At 54.0% G+C, this 14,365-nt stretch overlaps 1 protein-coding gene across 1 annotated transcript in view; it reads right to left on the minus strand.

Annotated features, from left to right (window-relative positions):
* Positions 1-1,579: 1,579 nt before the first annotated feature.
* Positions 1,580-14,365, minus strand: part of SND1 (staphylococcal nuclease and tudor domain containing 1) — a 421,454-nt gene continuing 408,668 nt past the window's right edge. The window contains exons 18-24 of the mRNA XM_079151650.1: positions 11,196-11,337; positions 7,834-7,957; positions 6,927-6,996; positions 5,754-5,867; positions 4,013-4,216; positions 2,281-2,325; positions 1,580-2,176 (exon numbers count right to left, since the gene is read on the minus strand). Coding sequence (XP_079007776.1) covers positions 2,111-2,176; positions 2,281-2,325; positions 4,013-4,216; positions 5,754-5,867; positions 6,927-6,996; positions 7,834-7,957; positions 11,196-11,337 — 765 coding nt within the window. The 3' untranslated portion in view covers positions 1,580-2,110. The remainder of the gene's footprint in view (positions 2,177-2,280; positions 2,326-4,012; positions 4,217-5,753; positions 5,868-6,926; positions 6,997-7,833; positions 7,958-11,195; positions 11,338-14,365) is intronic.

Consider the following 14,365-nt stretch of genomic DNA (forward strand, 5'->3'; position numbering starts at 1 on the left):
TCTAAAGCAGCCTTGGAAGAAGGAAAGGAAATAAGGAGTGGGAAGGCCCAAGCATAATTTCAATTGGAAAACTAAGGAGGGTTTATCCTTGGGTGCAGAGGTAACCAAGGCAACTGTTACGACAGGGAGATGATTTCAGACCCTTTCCAGAAGAGTGGGCTGGCATCTTGCCCCTCTGCCGAGGGTGCTCATTGTGAATACTCAGCACCCTACCTCTTGGCCTTACTGGTAAGCACCTTGGAGGTAAAGAGAAAGTGAGATGGGCACTTGCTTTTCCGTGGACAAGAATAAAATGAGAGGTCATGGTGAGAGTGTACCTGCCTGCTGGGGGCAGGACGGCTTCTCCAGGAACGGGCATGATGAAGAGATCACACGTGTCACCATCGCACTCCTGCTGATTTGGTGGACCCCAAGGGGTACACAGTCATGGGAAACGCAGTTCACTGAGCCGTGAAGGATCTGACTCAAGGAGCGCAGCACTCACTCTGACCAGCCCCGTGGGGCTGCAGGCAGAAACATGAGGCCCAGGAGAGAAGGGGAAACGTGGTGGGTACTGGAGCTGAACCAACTGCACACTTCTCCCGCCACCCCTCCCTGGGCCTCCTCACTCTTGCCTCTCTCCTTACATGGGCACCCGGAGTCCAAGAGGCACTCACCTTTCTAGCTTAAAGGGAGAAGCCCATGTAAACTGTGTCCAGAACAAGTGTTTGGACAGGACCGTGGCTTGGGAGGACAGCTGGCCAGTAAGGACTACCACCTGCACTGACACTCCCACCCCTACGGCTAGAGGACCACTTCTCTGGGGCAGCAGGGAAAACCTGATGCCAGGTTTCACCAGAGTTCATGTCCAAGATGGGCAGGACTGGACACTGGCTGCGCTGAGTGCTGACCTCGTCTCTCTCTGACACACACACACACACACACACTTCTACCTTTCTCCCTGGCATTCACTGCTTGTGATGGGGTCCTCGCTGCACACCATATGGCTGCCCTAGTGGGTCTTGTCCCTCATGGGTGAGAACGGCTCTGGGTCGGCTCTGGCCTGAGGACAGAACAGAAGCTGGCATGGAGCACACAGGTCTTCCTGCTAGGGGTCTGGACCTTTCTTAGAGCAGCCTGTCTTTCCAGGGCTGTTCTCCAGTGAAGGACAAGTAGGCCTTGTTCTTAATGGACTGTGTACCAGGCCCAGCAGGAACTGGGGAACTCATCTCACTTGTCACCTAATTCCTTTTGGGATCCTTGCTGGGGCTCAAGCAGGACCTGCCATAGTACAGCCAGCACCTCCCTGCCTGGGTATGCTAGCCAAGATTCTCTGAATCTCTAAGGTCCCTGAGGGCAGGCACACACAATGAATCAACAGGATGTCCAGCCTTCTGTGTGAAGGTCATGTTGCTAGTGGTGGCCACCAGGCCCCAGGAGTTGCTGGGGACCCTGTGAACTGCCTTGCTTCCCCAGTGGACTGTGCTTTCAGGGGTCGTGGCTAGGCATTTGGATGATTAGCTGGGGGTCATTTGGGTATCCCAGTCTCTTCCTGGCTGGGGCTGCTAAGATCCCAGGCTCTTGGCATGACAGCGAGGGCTGCAGACAGCAGGTACTATTTTATTGGGCCTTGAAAGCTTTAAATACAGAATGGGCTGGTGAAGGGGCAGATGTGGACACGCTGGCATTTGAGAGTGGATGTATCCGAGAAATCACATAATCAACAGTTGGACAGAGCTGGGGAAGGGCAGTCTGGAGTAGAGGCGGGTGCCAGCTGGCAGCTGGCCTTGGGCGTCAGGATTACCCCCTTCACTAGGACAAAGTCATTCATATTTCTTCCTGATTTGAGGACAATTTTTTAAAAAACCACAAACCCCCAAATAAAAATATAAAATCAGCTGGGAGAGACTGTGGACAGCAGTGCTGTCATCCCAGAGGAGGATGGCCTGTCCCCAGCAAGCCTCAGGCTACCCTCCTCCCCCAGCCCTGATGTCACTCTATGGGACATTTCCATACGTAGAAGCGAAGCTGGACCAATCTACACCCCTCCCCCCAGGTCTGGAGTTGGAACACTCTCCTGGTGAGGAAGAGTAATGGCGTGAGCGGTGCTGGGGGCCAGGCGCGGTTCTCCTCAGCGGCTGTAGCCAAACTCGTCGGCGTCATCTGCTCGGAAGTCCCCATAGCGCCACAGGTTCAGCTGTGAGGAAAGAGAACGTCTGTTCAGGGTGTGGGACCTGCTGGGACCCACTGGGCCAAGCCTCTCAACCCAGTATGCCCTGGGGGGCCGAGGCAAGAACTCACCCTGGCGCTCTTGGCTGACTCCTGGGCATTTAGGTACTCTGTGATCTGAGGGACAGGAAAGAAGGGAGCGGTCAGGACAGGGGCCTTCTGACGCTTGGTCAGCTCCATGCCATTCAGGTGCTCGAAGCCCTCCAGGAGTCACAGTTACCAGAGTAAGCACCAAAGCACAGTCACAGAGGTCCATCTGGCTATCTATCCTGTCCCCTCAAGTCTTTGGATAAAATACCATCTTTTAAATACAGATTCAAATGACCCCATTTAAAATTATACCCTCTTATGCTCCTGATCCTTTTAGTTCCATTTTTTCTTTTCTTTTTCATTTTCTTTTCTTTTATGTGGTGCTAAGGATCAAACCCAGTGCCTCACATGTGCTAGGTAAGTACTCTGCCACTGAGCCACAACCCCAGCCCCAAATTTTTTCTTTTTCCCTGTATTTGTCTCTTAACATTCTGTTTACTCATTTTTGGTCTCCTCATGCTTGAATGTAAGCTCCCTGGGGCCAATGTTGTCCCCTCTCACAGATACATGGGAGGAGGCCCTCAATAAACGTTGCTGAGAAAATGAACCAATGAATGAACATGTGGTAGGTGTCTGCCTCAGGAACTGGGGCAAAAGAAATTTCTAGATACCAGAAACCTTATGGGTAGCTTCATACAGGGACATTACGATCTCCAATTCTACAGGGAAACTAGCTAAACTCTTAGAAGCCATGTGAGGAAACTGGAGGTCTCTGAGGGGAGGATGGGATGGGTCACATTTTTTGGAGACATGGTAGCAATCCACACCCGTTATCTTCTTCCAGAAAGCATCGATGTGCATAACCAGTGCCACGGTCCACCAGCCACCAGCATGCTACATGGCCGGAGGCACTGAGGGGAGAGTGGTGGGATGAGCGAGGAAAGGTTGGGGATCTGGCTTCTCCACCTGCGTCTCTGAGGAGTCTGGGGAGGACCTGGGCTTCACCACCTGCTGCCTTTTACTCAGGTCCAGTCTTGGGTAGTGATGCTGCAGGGGACCTGGCTGGTGCTTGGTGTGAGGTCAGGGAGGGACTCAGACGCATGTGGTGCTGCGTGGAGGGGCTGCCCAGCATCTAGAGCCCAACCGTAACAACCAATAAGGGAACAGAACAGGGTGCACCCAGGCATTCACTGCCCTGACCAACGTCCAGCTATGAGGCAGCAAGGCAAGTGCCCATCTCATGAACGGGAGGCCCAGCTTTCCAAGGGCGACTTTCCCATCTCCTCAGCGCTGGTGCTCCCAGGCTCCCAGTCCTAGGGCCTTTCCAGGGGTGCTGAGGCCTTTGAGAAGTGTTGTGAGAGTCCTTGTGGTGTTGCCTCCTGGGCAACTCTGACTCTGGGTGGCCCTGGGTGCTGGGACTTGGGTGTTGTGCACTACGGAAAAGTAAGAGAGCAGCAGAGACAGTGAGATAGGCTCTGACCCTCTCTTACCCCTGGCAAGGCTTCCCAGCCTGTCACCTGGGGGTACATGCAAAGGGAAACTTTCCGCTCCAGTTTGCATTCTCAGCCAAGTCCGCAGCCAATTAATTTGGGATGTAATTAGATTTTTACAAAAAAAAAAACAACCCCAACAAACCCAAATCCATTATCTTTCCCCAGCAGGACCAGCACGGTGGTGGATCCCCCACTTCTTTGGGGGCTCTAGGTGCAGCCCCCAGTCCCCTCATCTGTGATGGTGGTGGTGGGGTGCCGGGGACACCCTCTACCTAACTTACCACTTTCTGGAACTGCTTCTCTTTGCGCACCTCCACCATGACCAGCCCCTCCTTCACCAGGCCCAGCCCCACGTCGCCCTTGGAGTCAGCGAACTGCAGGGTGACGTGGGGGCAGCCGGCACTCAGGTGTTCCACATTGAGCAGGCACTGAGTGTTCTGGATATCCCGGACCACGCTGTCCACGGCGTCTGTGCGAGCATCCTCCTGGGAAGGGACCCAGCCAGGTTAGTGGGAAGGTGGAGGAAAATTGAGCAGCCACTTGGGCCCTGATCCTCCACCGATCCCCAAGAACACAAGGTCAGCAGGGGCCTGGTGCCTTTCCTGTCGGGTCCCATCAAAGGGAACAGGCACTGGACAGGAAGAACCCCCTTTCCTTCACTGCAAGCATCTGTGTTCAAGCCATCCTTTTCTCCTACTCTCAGGCCCCCAACTACCTGTCCTGTGGCTTTGAGGAAAAGTGTCTTTTCCTGCCCACGTAACCCCTACTTGTTGCCCTGGCCCTCCACCTCCTACCTTCCGCAGTGTTTTGCTGCAGCAGTGACTGCACCGAATCCCTGGTTTTGTCTTCACTGGCATCTTGAGCACTTGCCACCCTCAGGTCTCCCACCCTTCTGGACTTGCCCTTCACTCATTTTGTAATACTTGCCCTCAGTATCTTCTGTAGTCTCTCTTTTTCCCATCAGCACATTTTATGAAGACAGGAAAAAGTTACCTGTGCTGATTCCCACCTTCCCCTTTGCTTCCAGTACCTTGCCTCAGATGGCAGCACCAGCCACGCTGTTCTCACACTCTTGCCCTCCTCAAAGATGAAGTCCAGTCTGCTGGAGCTCCCTGGGGAGTGGGCATTGGCTCTCCCATTCTGGAAACTGAGGGCCACCTATGACTTGAGCACAGGTCTTCCCCTCTTGCCGCACGTCTGCCCCTGCCTCCTTGTCCTCAGCTGGTGGAACGCATACTGCAGAGCTTCTCCCTGCTCCACCACACCTTCCACATACTCACTACACAGTCTCACACGCTCCGGTGGTCTTAATACTCAAACCCAGAACTCAAGGTCTTATCTTTTTTCCATACGGAAAACCATGTATCCACCTAGAGGGCAGTTTCTTTTCCTTCCTCCTGGCCAACAGCAACATGTCCACGTATGGGAAATCCAGTTGCGTCCTAGATTCTTCCCTCTGATGTGACTATGTGTTTAAGACCTGTCCAGCCTTCCTCCATATCCCAACTTGATGGCCTTGGTGTGGCTGTCACTGTCTCTAGCCTGGACAGGTCTCCCCACCATTTCTTCCAGTCTCTCCCATCCACAAGCCACCAGAACTAACTTTCAGAAACAGATTTGATCATGTCACGCTCTGGCTGAAAATGCTGCCACTTCCCCTCTCACCCACAATACAGAGAACAAACTGTCAGGGTGACAGAGACCATAGTACCCAGGCCCTCACTGACCTTTCCCTTCTCATCTCCTGCCATTGCCCACTAGGCCCCTAGGATCTGTGGTGGTGGCCTAGTCTTCGTCCCCATGCATCCTAGCTCCTCAGGCCTCCCCATTTCTTTAAACCAAGCTGAAACGCTGATGTCACCTCATCTGTGGTTCCTCCCCCCAGTTTCCACAGTCCCACTCCCATTTTCTGAGTCCTATCACTAACAGACCATTCTTCACTGTTTCATCTCTTCCTGCCAGCCTGGGAAGGCTGTGGCAGTTGCTAAGGGGACAGTCTGCTTTGAAAGGAGGAAGACTCACATCTTGGGGCACCTGGATGAAGGCAAAGGCATACTCTGTGGCTTGAGCTGGCAGTACTCGAGTGCTGAAGGCAGGGGGCAGGGTCCCCAGGCGGGTGGATGGCAGGATCTCTCTCTGCAAAGGAAGCACCGGGCCAACAGTATAACACATGCAATGCCCCCTGGCTCTCAAGGACAACCCTCTGGGAATTCCAACTCTGGGCCTTCCCTGCTGGCCCCACAACTTGGTTCCATTTACCACACACACGGCTGGTAAGCCCTGGAAAAACACGTCCTGCTGTGCCGGCAACCAATGGGGAAGCTGTGACTCCTGCCTCTCACTCTGGGCTTGGTTCTGGCACCCTGGGTGGCTCCCATGAGTATAATCATGGCGATAACTGGACTTTACTGTTCCTTCCAATGCTCTTCCCTCTGTGGAGCTCCCTAACTACTACTTCATGGACCATGGAGGTGTGCTGGGGAGCACACTGACACAGGGCCCCTGCAGTACATGGGTCTGCCCCTGGTTCTGGCCTAGAGGGATGAGGTCACCCCAGTCTGGCAAGATCTCTTCCTTGTGTGTGCCAGGTGACAAGTGGGGAGCATGGCCCAGCTCTGGACTCTCTGTAGCAGATCTTCCGTGCCAGTCCTTGAGGAGGGCTCGGGAGGAAAGTCGATGACCACAGTCACACCCCAGAAGCACCAAGTTCCTTGACGATACCCTTTCTCCTGCCTGCTGCTGAGTCTACAGGAAATGCACCCAGACTGTTCTCAGACTCCCAGGACCAGCCTGAGAGCCTTTTCTCCCAGGGATACCAAGCTCTCGGTCCTGTGACTGTCCCCAGGCAGCTGGCTTGGAGATGTGTGGGGATCTGCAGAAGAAGAAGCCTGGCTCAGCAGGAGGACTGGAAGCTCTGCGGCAGAGGCCTGGGCTCCTCTTTGGGTTGGGCAAAAGGGGAAGAACGGAGGCGGCGAGGCTCTCATCCTTGGTAGGGGTGGTCAGGGTGGGACCTATTTGTGCTTGCAAGCCTCTGGCCATAGACACCCTTCTGCCTGGTCACTCAGGCCAGGCCTGTTATATGAACAGCAGAGGTGCTTAGAAGGACCCTGAGAGATCAGATGGACGTGGCCTAAGGGACTTCTGTGTGTGATGGTCCCTCCCTTGCCTGCTCCTCTGCAGGCCCCCATCACTCACGTTGCCATAGTCGATGTAGAAGACGTGGACTTTGGCAGGAGACTCAACTTTCTCTACTCGGGCACGGTACCTGCAATGGCATCATAGGCAGAGCTCCAGGGACAGCCCTGAGGAAGCTGGAGCTTGGTTCCCCCCAGAGCTTGCAGACATAGCATTTCCTTGCCCAGGATCTCCTGGTGTTGCAGAGGGCAGCTCCCAGCCTCTATGGAAGCCCAGCCTCAGGGTGCTGTGGACACCATCTAATGGAGTCAAAGCAGAGCTGGGAGCACAGGAGGGAGAAGGGAGCATGTGGAGCAGATTAATGTGTCCTTGGGGCATAAAGCAACAAGACTAATGACTAGATTGATGTCTGCTGTTTAAACCCAGCACACTAAACAGCAGCTGTAATTAGCTGGCAGATCTGTCTGGGAGGCCACAGCAGGGAACACATCCAAGTCACTTCGTCACCCTAGGAAGGCCATGGGCCCTACCCTTGGTAGATCACGCATCGTGACCTTCTTCTGGCCTGTGAGTGCTATAGCTCATGTCCCAGACAGCAGAGGTGGAGGGTCAGGCGGCTGGTCTGGGCTCAATGTGAACCAGCCTCCGCCTCACTCCTGTGACATCATTCTTTCTGTGAGGATGAGGGCTGTGATGGAGAATTCCAGCCAGCCGGGTAGTGCACCCACATGGCATTCCCCAGGAGAGAGGGAGGGACACCACTTCATCCTCCACAGGCTGGCTGGACTGTAGGGACTCACAGGGACACCCTGAAGAGCTGGTGGACACCATTGCTAAAAACCCAGTGGAAGGCAGACACTAAGGTCAACAGCTGAAATTCAGCTGTAGCTGTACAGGTCTGTGCCCCAGGACAGCACTGCTTCCCTCCTTGTCAAGGCTCTGTGCCCTGCTGGTCTGGGTGGCTTACCATTCTCCGTCTACAAATTTGGCAATGCAGAACTCTCCCCGGCGGGGGGCATAGGAGCCCTCTACAGGGGGATGGCTAGAGATGTCATTGCGCATGTTCTCCATAAGCTTCTCCAGCTGGGTGCCTATAGGAGGAAGAAGGTAGTGGGTCCCAATTGCCATGTTTCGCTGGAGCCTCATCTTGGGACTAAGCAGGGTATGAAATTCTGGAGAGTACAACAGCCCTGATTGCCCCCAGCCCAGGCAGGGCCTCTGTAGTCCCCACTTAAGATGCTTCATGCTGTCCATCTTCAAACGTGGGACACTTGGGCCCTTGTAGGAATGCAGTCTTCCAATCTACAGGCCGGGACCGTGGGAATCCTCAAATGTGCTTGGGCTTTGAGTGAGGACCAATGGGAAAGGGAGTGGATGGGAGCAAGGCCAAGTCCAAGCAGACTTCTCCAGAGTCAGAGCTGGCCAGACTGGGCCCCTTCCTGTAAGGGCCAGATCCTGGCCTAGGTCACAGAGGTGTGACAGAAGCCCCTCTGTCTAATGTCTCCTGGGGGCAACAGAAGAGATGAAGGGTGGGTCCCATAAAGCCCTGGACAAAAAGAGGACTCGTAATTGGAGCCATTCATGAAAAATGGGGGTAAGAATTAGGAACAGGGTCCAGAGCCCCAACTACTCAAATTGGGCTGCTCTGACCCTTGTCACTTTGTGAGATCCGTGCTGAACAGAACTTCCACTGCCTCCCACCCTCGTGCCTCCTTTCAATGGGGGAGAACAAGTCCCTGTCCCTATTCTGTATCGCCTTCATCACTCTGGCCTTGGGTCAGTGGTCCCTGCTGCTTGTCTACAGGTTTTTTTGTGACAGTCTGACATCTAAGACTTCCTCAGTATCCCTCTCTAGCTTGCTCCTGCTGCACCCTCCCTGCCCCCACCATGGTAGGTATCTGTCCTCTGTGGCCTCTCACTTTGTGTCCCTTCTGGCTTTGATTCTAGCTCTGCCTCAGACTTTTGCTGCCCCTTCTCTCTCAGAGTTGAGGACTGGGCTGTGGACATGTGGTCTTAAGTGTGGGACCTCTCTCTCTCAAGGGCCTGAGGCCAAGCTGTAATGGGTGTGGAACACGTTTACTGTCTTTACGCTTGCTACCATCAGCCCTGTATGTTCCTTGTCTGTGTTTATGTTTCTGCCACTACACTGTACGCTCCTTCAGGGCACAGCGCATAGCTCACTTGTCTCTGTTTACTTGCACAAGACCTAGGAGAATCCCCAATGCATGCAGGGTGCTTAATAATTCAACTGCACTGAAAATGATCTCTGCATAGGCACACAAAGACACATGTCCACTCTCAGGCTGCTGCACAGCTGCAGTCCCAATAGTCACACAGCTCAGTGTGAGCACAGGGACTCTTAGGTAGTGGCAATCCCTCCCCTCCCCAGAGGCCAGGCCTCTGTAGAGCCATGCCACAGACTAAGAGGAAGCCTCTACACTGACAGGTTCTCCCTTACTTGCTCTACTTTTATTTTCTTGTATTTTTTTGTTTTGAGGCCAGAGAAGTAGGCCTTTGCCCTCTGAGAATAGGTGAAGCCCTCTGGGATGTCCTAACACAGAGCCCAGTTGATTATTTGCAGCCTATGTCGATGTTTTCATCAGATCCTTTCTGAAAGTGGGCTTTAATTGAGAGAAGGGAGAATAAAAAGAGGATGTCCCCAAGGAGCTAGAAGGTTCCCTAACAGGGAGCCTAGGAAACTGGGGTTTATTTAATTCATGAGTTTTATGGAGCTGCCTGAGGGCAGTAGGGTCTCCTCTGAAGCCCACCCAATCCAGGTGGCATTCCAAGAAGCACCTCACTCCCTCGTCTCCCCCTATGCCCTGAACATGTGGTTTTCTCTTTTTCCTTATTTTCCTTCTCAGATAACATTCCCTTTAGTATCCTGGTTTCCTGGAGCAGCCAGAGACAAGAGATGGGGTTTACTATGCCAGGGCAGTCACAGGAAGACTTGTTCTCTCTCAAGGGTAGCCCCCTGGAGGCTTCAGAGCCAGCTGTTATGCACCTCAGGTCCTTTCCAGGTAAGCCCGCTGGGGCACTGGTCTGTCCTAGGCAGGGTCTACTTTGAGCTCCTCTCCCCACAGGGTCTCTGAGGGCCTGGCTCCTTGGCTAATGAACAACTCTGATTCTTCCCTAGACGACACCACAAAACTGGGTCTTCCCTGCCACACAAGCCAGACCTGGAGGCTGGCCACTTCCTGGGTTCATTTCCAAGGAGATTACTGGGCCAGCTTTCACCAGGACTGTGGTCAACCTCAAGAGAACCTAATCTCGAGGACTTATTACATCTCTACCCTCCCCTGCAAGTTTCCTTCCCAAGCAGAGTCAGTTCAAGGCCAGAATGGTCAAGTTTTTCTTGGTGAAATGACGTTGCCACAAAACCAGCTGCCTAGAAAATGTCATTAGAGGGGAAGTAGCTGAGACGAGACTCTTGGCAATCTGGAGTGGGCCTGGGTGTGGGGCAGAGCCACATCCCATATCTCTCGGGTTGCTCATGCAAGGCGTCAGTGACATCTATAGCTTCCTCTGACAAGCACTTGGTTGCTTGGACCCAGAGGCAGTTCTAAGAGCCTTTCCTCTGCTCCCAACATGGGGGTGGGGGTGGGGTGGGGTGGAGAGAAGAAGCAGGAGAGTAAAGGCGTGGAGATAGAAAGTGAGGCCAGCTGCTGCCAGAGCCATCTCTACGACCCTCTGTCCTCCAGACGCCTGAGGTCTCTGACTAGGGGACTGGCCACAGTATGCAGCCCTCAAGGACAGGAGGGAGGAGAGGGTCCTTCAGAAAGACTGTCAGGGGATGACTTCCCCTAGAGCCTGCCTGTTGCCATGGAAACTAGCCACCACTCCAGCTATGCTAACCTCTGGAGAAGGAGAAGCCAGGCTGTCACCTTCCCTGGGAAGTTAGGGGTGGGGGCTGAAACATGCCATGCCGGCTGGTGCTTCCTGACCACATATAGATGATTTGCTCCTTGCTTTCTGACAGACTTTGAGGGCTACAAATCCTCATGCTCAGCCCAGCCAGGGGTGTCTGGGAGCAAAACCATTACCTAAGAGTCTCAGAGCACCACCCAGACAAATCTGTTATCTCACCCGTCCTCAGAGGACCTGCATAGCCTTGCCATTCCTGCCTCCTGCCCTGTCTACTCCAGGGCTCACTTGTGGGTTCCTGACATGAATCAGGGGGCTGGGGGTGGGGTGGGACAGGCATAAGTTCTGCAAGGGGGACTCCTGGAACCTTGGGCTGTTCTCCTCCCTCTTGCTGAAGAGGGGCTCCCTTCCCTGAGATGGTTGGGCCATGCGGGAGCTGAAAGCCAGTGGTGCTGGGTCACTCACCTGTCTCCACATCCTGCACGTAGAAGTGCAGGTCATCGGTGATCTCGGTCACAAATACAGGCTTGTAGCTGGCGGATCGCTCCTTTTCCTCCAGCATAGGCATTACCTCCTCCACTGGCTGCTCCTCATAGTGAGCCCAGACCTACATGTGTGGGCAGCAAACAGGAGGAGGGAAAAGGGATGTCAGAGGCACCAGGAGAAGGGCTTTGGGCAAAGGGGTAACCCTGGGTGAGTGTGAGGGTCATTGTGGGGCACCTGAATCACTCTGAGCTGAGTCCCTGGAACCCCACTACCTCTGAGGGGGAAGGTTGGCTCAGCAGTTCTCAGATTCTGGCAGAAGCAATTGGGGAGCTCAATAAAAATGCAAGATCCTGGGACCTATCCTAGGCTCACCAAATTAGAATCTGTTAGAAGGATCCCAGAGACTCAATCAAAAAGAAAACCAGGCTCCCAGGTGGTCCTCATGTGTACCAGAGTGTGAAGACTCCCTCTAATGAACTACCTTGGCTCTGGGCTTCCCACTAGGCCACCTCCAGTGTCCCAGATCTCCATCTCCCTTCCCACAGTGCTCTGCAGGTCGCTCAATTCTCCAGGCCTTCCCACCTGGCCCAAGGCCATGGGCACTCCAGAGGCCTTCCAAGCCACCACCCCGGGCTCCTCACTGTGCAAGAAGGACTTTCTTGAGCAGCTTTCCTTTGCTCCACCCTCCTCACTTCCAGCAAAGCAGGTTGCTCCCATCTCAGCTCAGAAGCTGGGCCACCCCTCCCTTCCCTCCCCAAGTCCTGTGCTGTCAGCGCTGCAGTGGCTCAGAAGCTGATTCGACGTGACAGCGCGTCAAGTCCAATCCTGCGGCCAGGAGATTATCCAAGTACTGAGGCCTGTCAGAGCAGGGGAGGGAAGTGGCTTTCCAGCTGAGCAGCAGCAAGGGAGTGGGGAGTACGGGGGACCAGACCACACATGGGGTCCCACAGACACATACACAGAACAGGGGATGATTCAAGTGTCAGCTGGACACTTACATGCTTTCTAGTGCCAGGCGTCCTTCTAAACGATCTCCAAATATCAACTCAATTAACCCTCACAAAAACCCTGAGGAAGTATATTATCCATTTTACAAATGAGGAAACTCAAGTATGAACTTGATCCCAAGTAGGGGAACCAGTAGTTGAAACACAGGTAGCCTGGCCCTAGGGCTCTCCCAGAGGCACCTTGGCACTAACTGAGTGTCTTGGAGGGAAAAGGCAGCACTGGGCAGTGGGAAAAGCTTAGGTAAGGAGCCTCTTGCCTGACTGCTTTTCACTTGTGTTTGACTTCGGTCAAGAAGTACCTCTCAAGGTCTCCTTTGTTCCCTTGTAAAATTACCACGCCATCACTGAGATGGTGCCTCTCAGGGGACATAAAGACCCCTGGGTGGTCTCAGAAAGCAGCTGAAGGACACAGATGCTGTGAATAAGAAACCTCCTTGGGTCATATCCCAGAGCCCACACGTCTGCCTTCAGTGTGTGTGCCTTCAGTGTGTGGCATGAGTGTGTTCTTCCACTAGAAAGGGAACCAAGGCCCCCAGACCCGAATGAAACAGAGAGGACTTTCTGCATCCAGCTGAAACAAGCCAGGATGGTACAAAACAGTGTGTTCCTGGTGGCACCTTGTGGCCTCTGCTCTGTGGCTGGGCTCCAATGCAAAAAGCCCCTCACCTGCTCTCACTTCCCAGACACCAGACACCCTAATACCTGTCCCCACCCTTCTCATCACCAGCACCCAGAGACTTCTGCTTCCAACACCCTCACCCCTGTTCAGCTAGAGGAGAGATAAATGGCAGGACTTGAATCCAGTCTCGCTTCCATTCATACCCACACATTTGTCTTAATCCTTCAAGGGCCCACCTGCCCATATGTGGAAAGGCCTCCAGCTTGGGGCCTTCTCTGCTAGAGGACTTTGGGGACAGTTATAGAGGCTTCCAAAGTCTCTGCCCTGTTGGGGCTGGGGCTTTCCTCCTAGGCCTCCCTGGGTGGAACTAAGTGTATACTCAGTCAGTCATTCCTATCTACTCTGGGCAGCCAAGTCCTCTGGGACCCTTGCAGCTCTGAGGACTGATGGGACTCAAACTGCCTCAGGGACAAGACTGTTAGCACCACCTTAAATGGGTGGAGCAGCCATCTCAGCCTCTAGTGCTCCAGACCACCACAGCAAGCCTTGCCCTACCCCCTTCCAGTAGGCCCTCAGCTTGGTAAAGAAACAGGACCCCCACACTGGCTCCTGAAGTGGGCCTTGGGCCTGGGCAGCATTCAGGGCCTCCTTCCTAAGCCCACCCTGCTTCCTTGGCTGTGGGGGAAGGTGCTCTTCAGCTGTGTTGATGATTTGGGAACAGACTGACAGGGTGAGAGCAGAAACTGCTAATGACTCCTCAAGTGAAAGTGCCTGGGGCGACAGGAAACAGTCAGGTTTCCTCTCTGGGGAGAAGGCGGAGCCTGGTTCCTGGATGGGCTCTGGTGGGCAGCAAGCTGAGGTCATGGAGGAAGTCAATAAAGCCTCAGGAATGGTCCTCAGCCCCCTTAGTGATGGGGGTGGGGCAGGGCATCTGCACCTGTGTGGTAAGGACAAGGAGAGCAAAGTGACGCCAGCCACATGAGGTGGCTGGGCCTGAGATGGCCAGAGGCAGTCAACAGGTAAAGGTGGAGAGCTGTTCCTAAGGAAGGGAAGAGGGCCCTTCTGACCACGGAGCCTTGAGTTTCTTCTTTCTCTTAGGGGAAGAGTTGACAGCTCAACTGGACCTGGTGGCCAGTGGCCTATTGGGCTGAGACCTCTGACAAGACACTTGTTTTAAGACTCTCCTTGTTTTCAAAGGTGAATTGTCCTCTTCTTGGACCTCTGGGGAGATAATGAGCAAAACCCAAAAGACCCCCTTCCAGGAGGAACCGCAATTATGCACACGCAGAGCTGGTGCCTTAGGGCTTTACCCTAGATCCCCAAGGAAGGGCTGGGAAGAACCCCTGGGGCCAAGGTGCTGAGCAGAGGAAAGCACAGGTTTGTCCTAAGCAGCAGGGCCCAGAGATGCAGGAAGGCCACACATGAAGTGGATCTGCCGCTGCCGTTGGTCACTGCTGGGCCACATTAATGTGGAGGCCATGCCAGCTCTCTGATGGCAGGTCTGTGGCTAGGCTGGAGAACGG

Source organism: Sciurus vulgaris (genome assembly GCF_902686455.1).
Source record: "Sciurus vulgaris genome assembly, chromosome: 8".
Classification (NCBI taxonomy): Eukaryota; Metazoa; Chordata; class Mammalia; order Rodentia; family Sciuridae; genus Sciurus; species Sciurus vulgaris.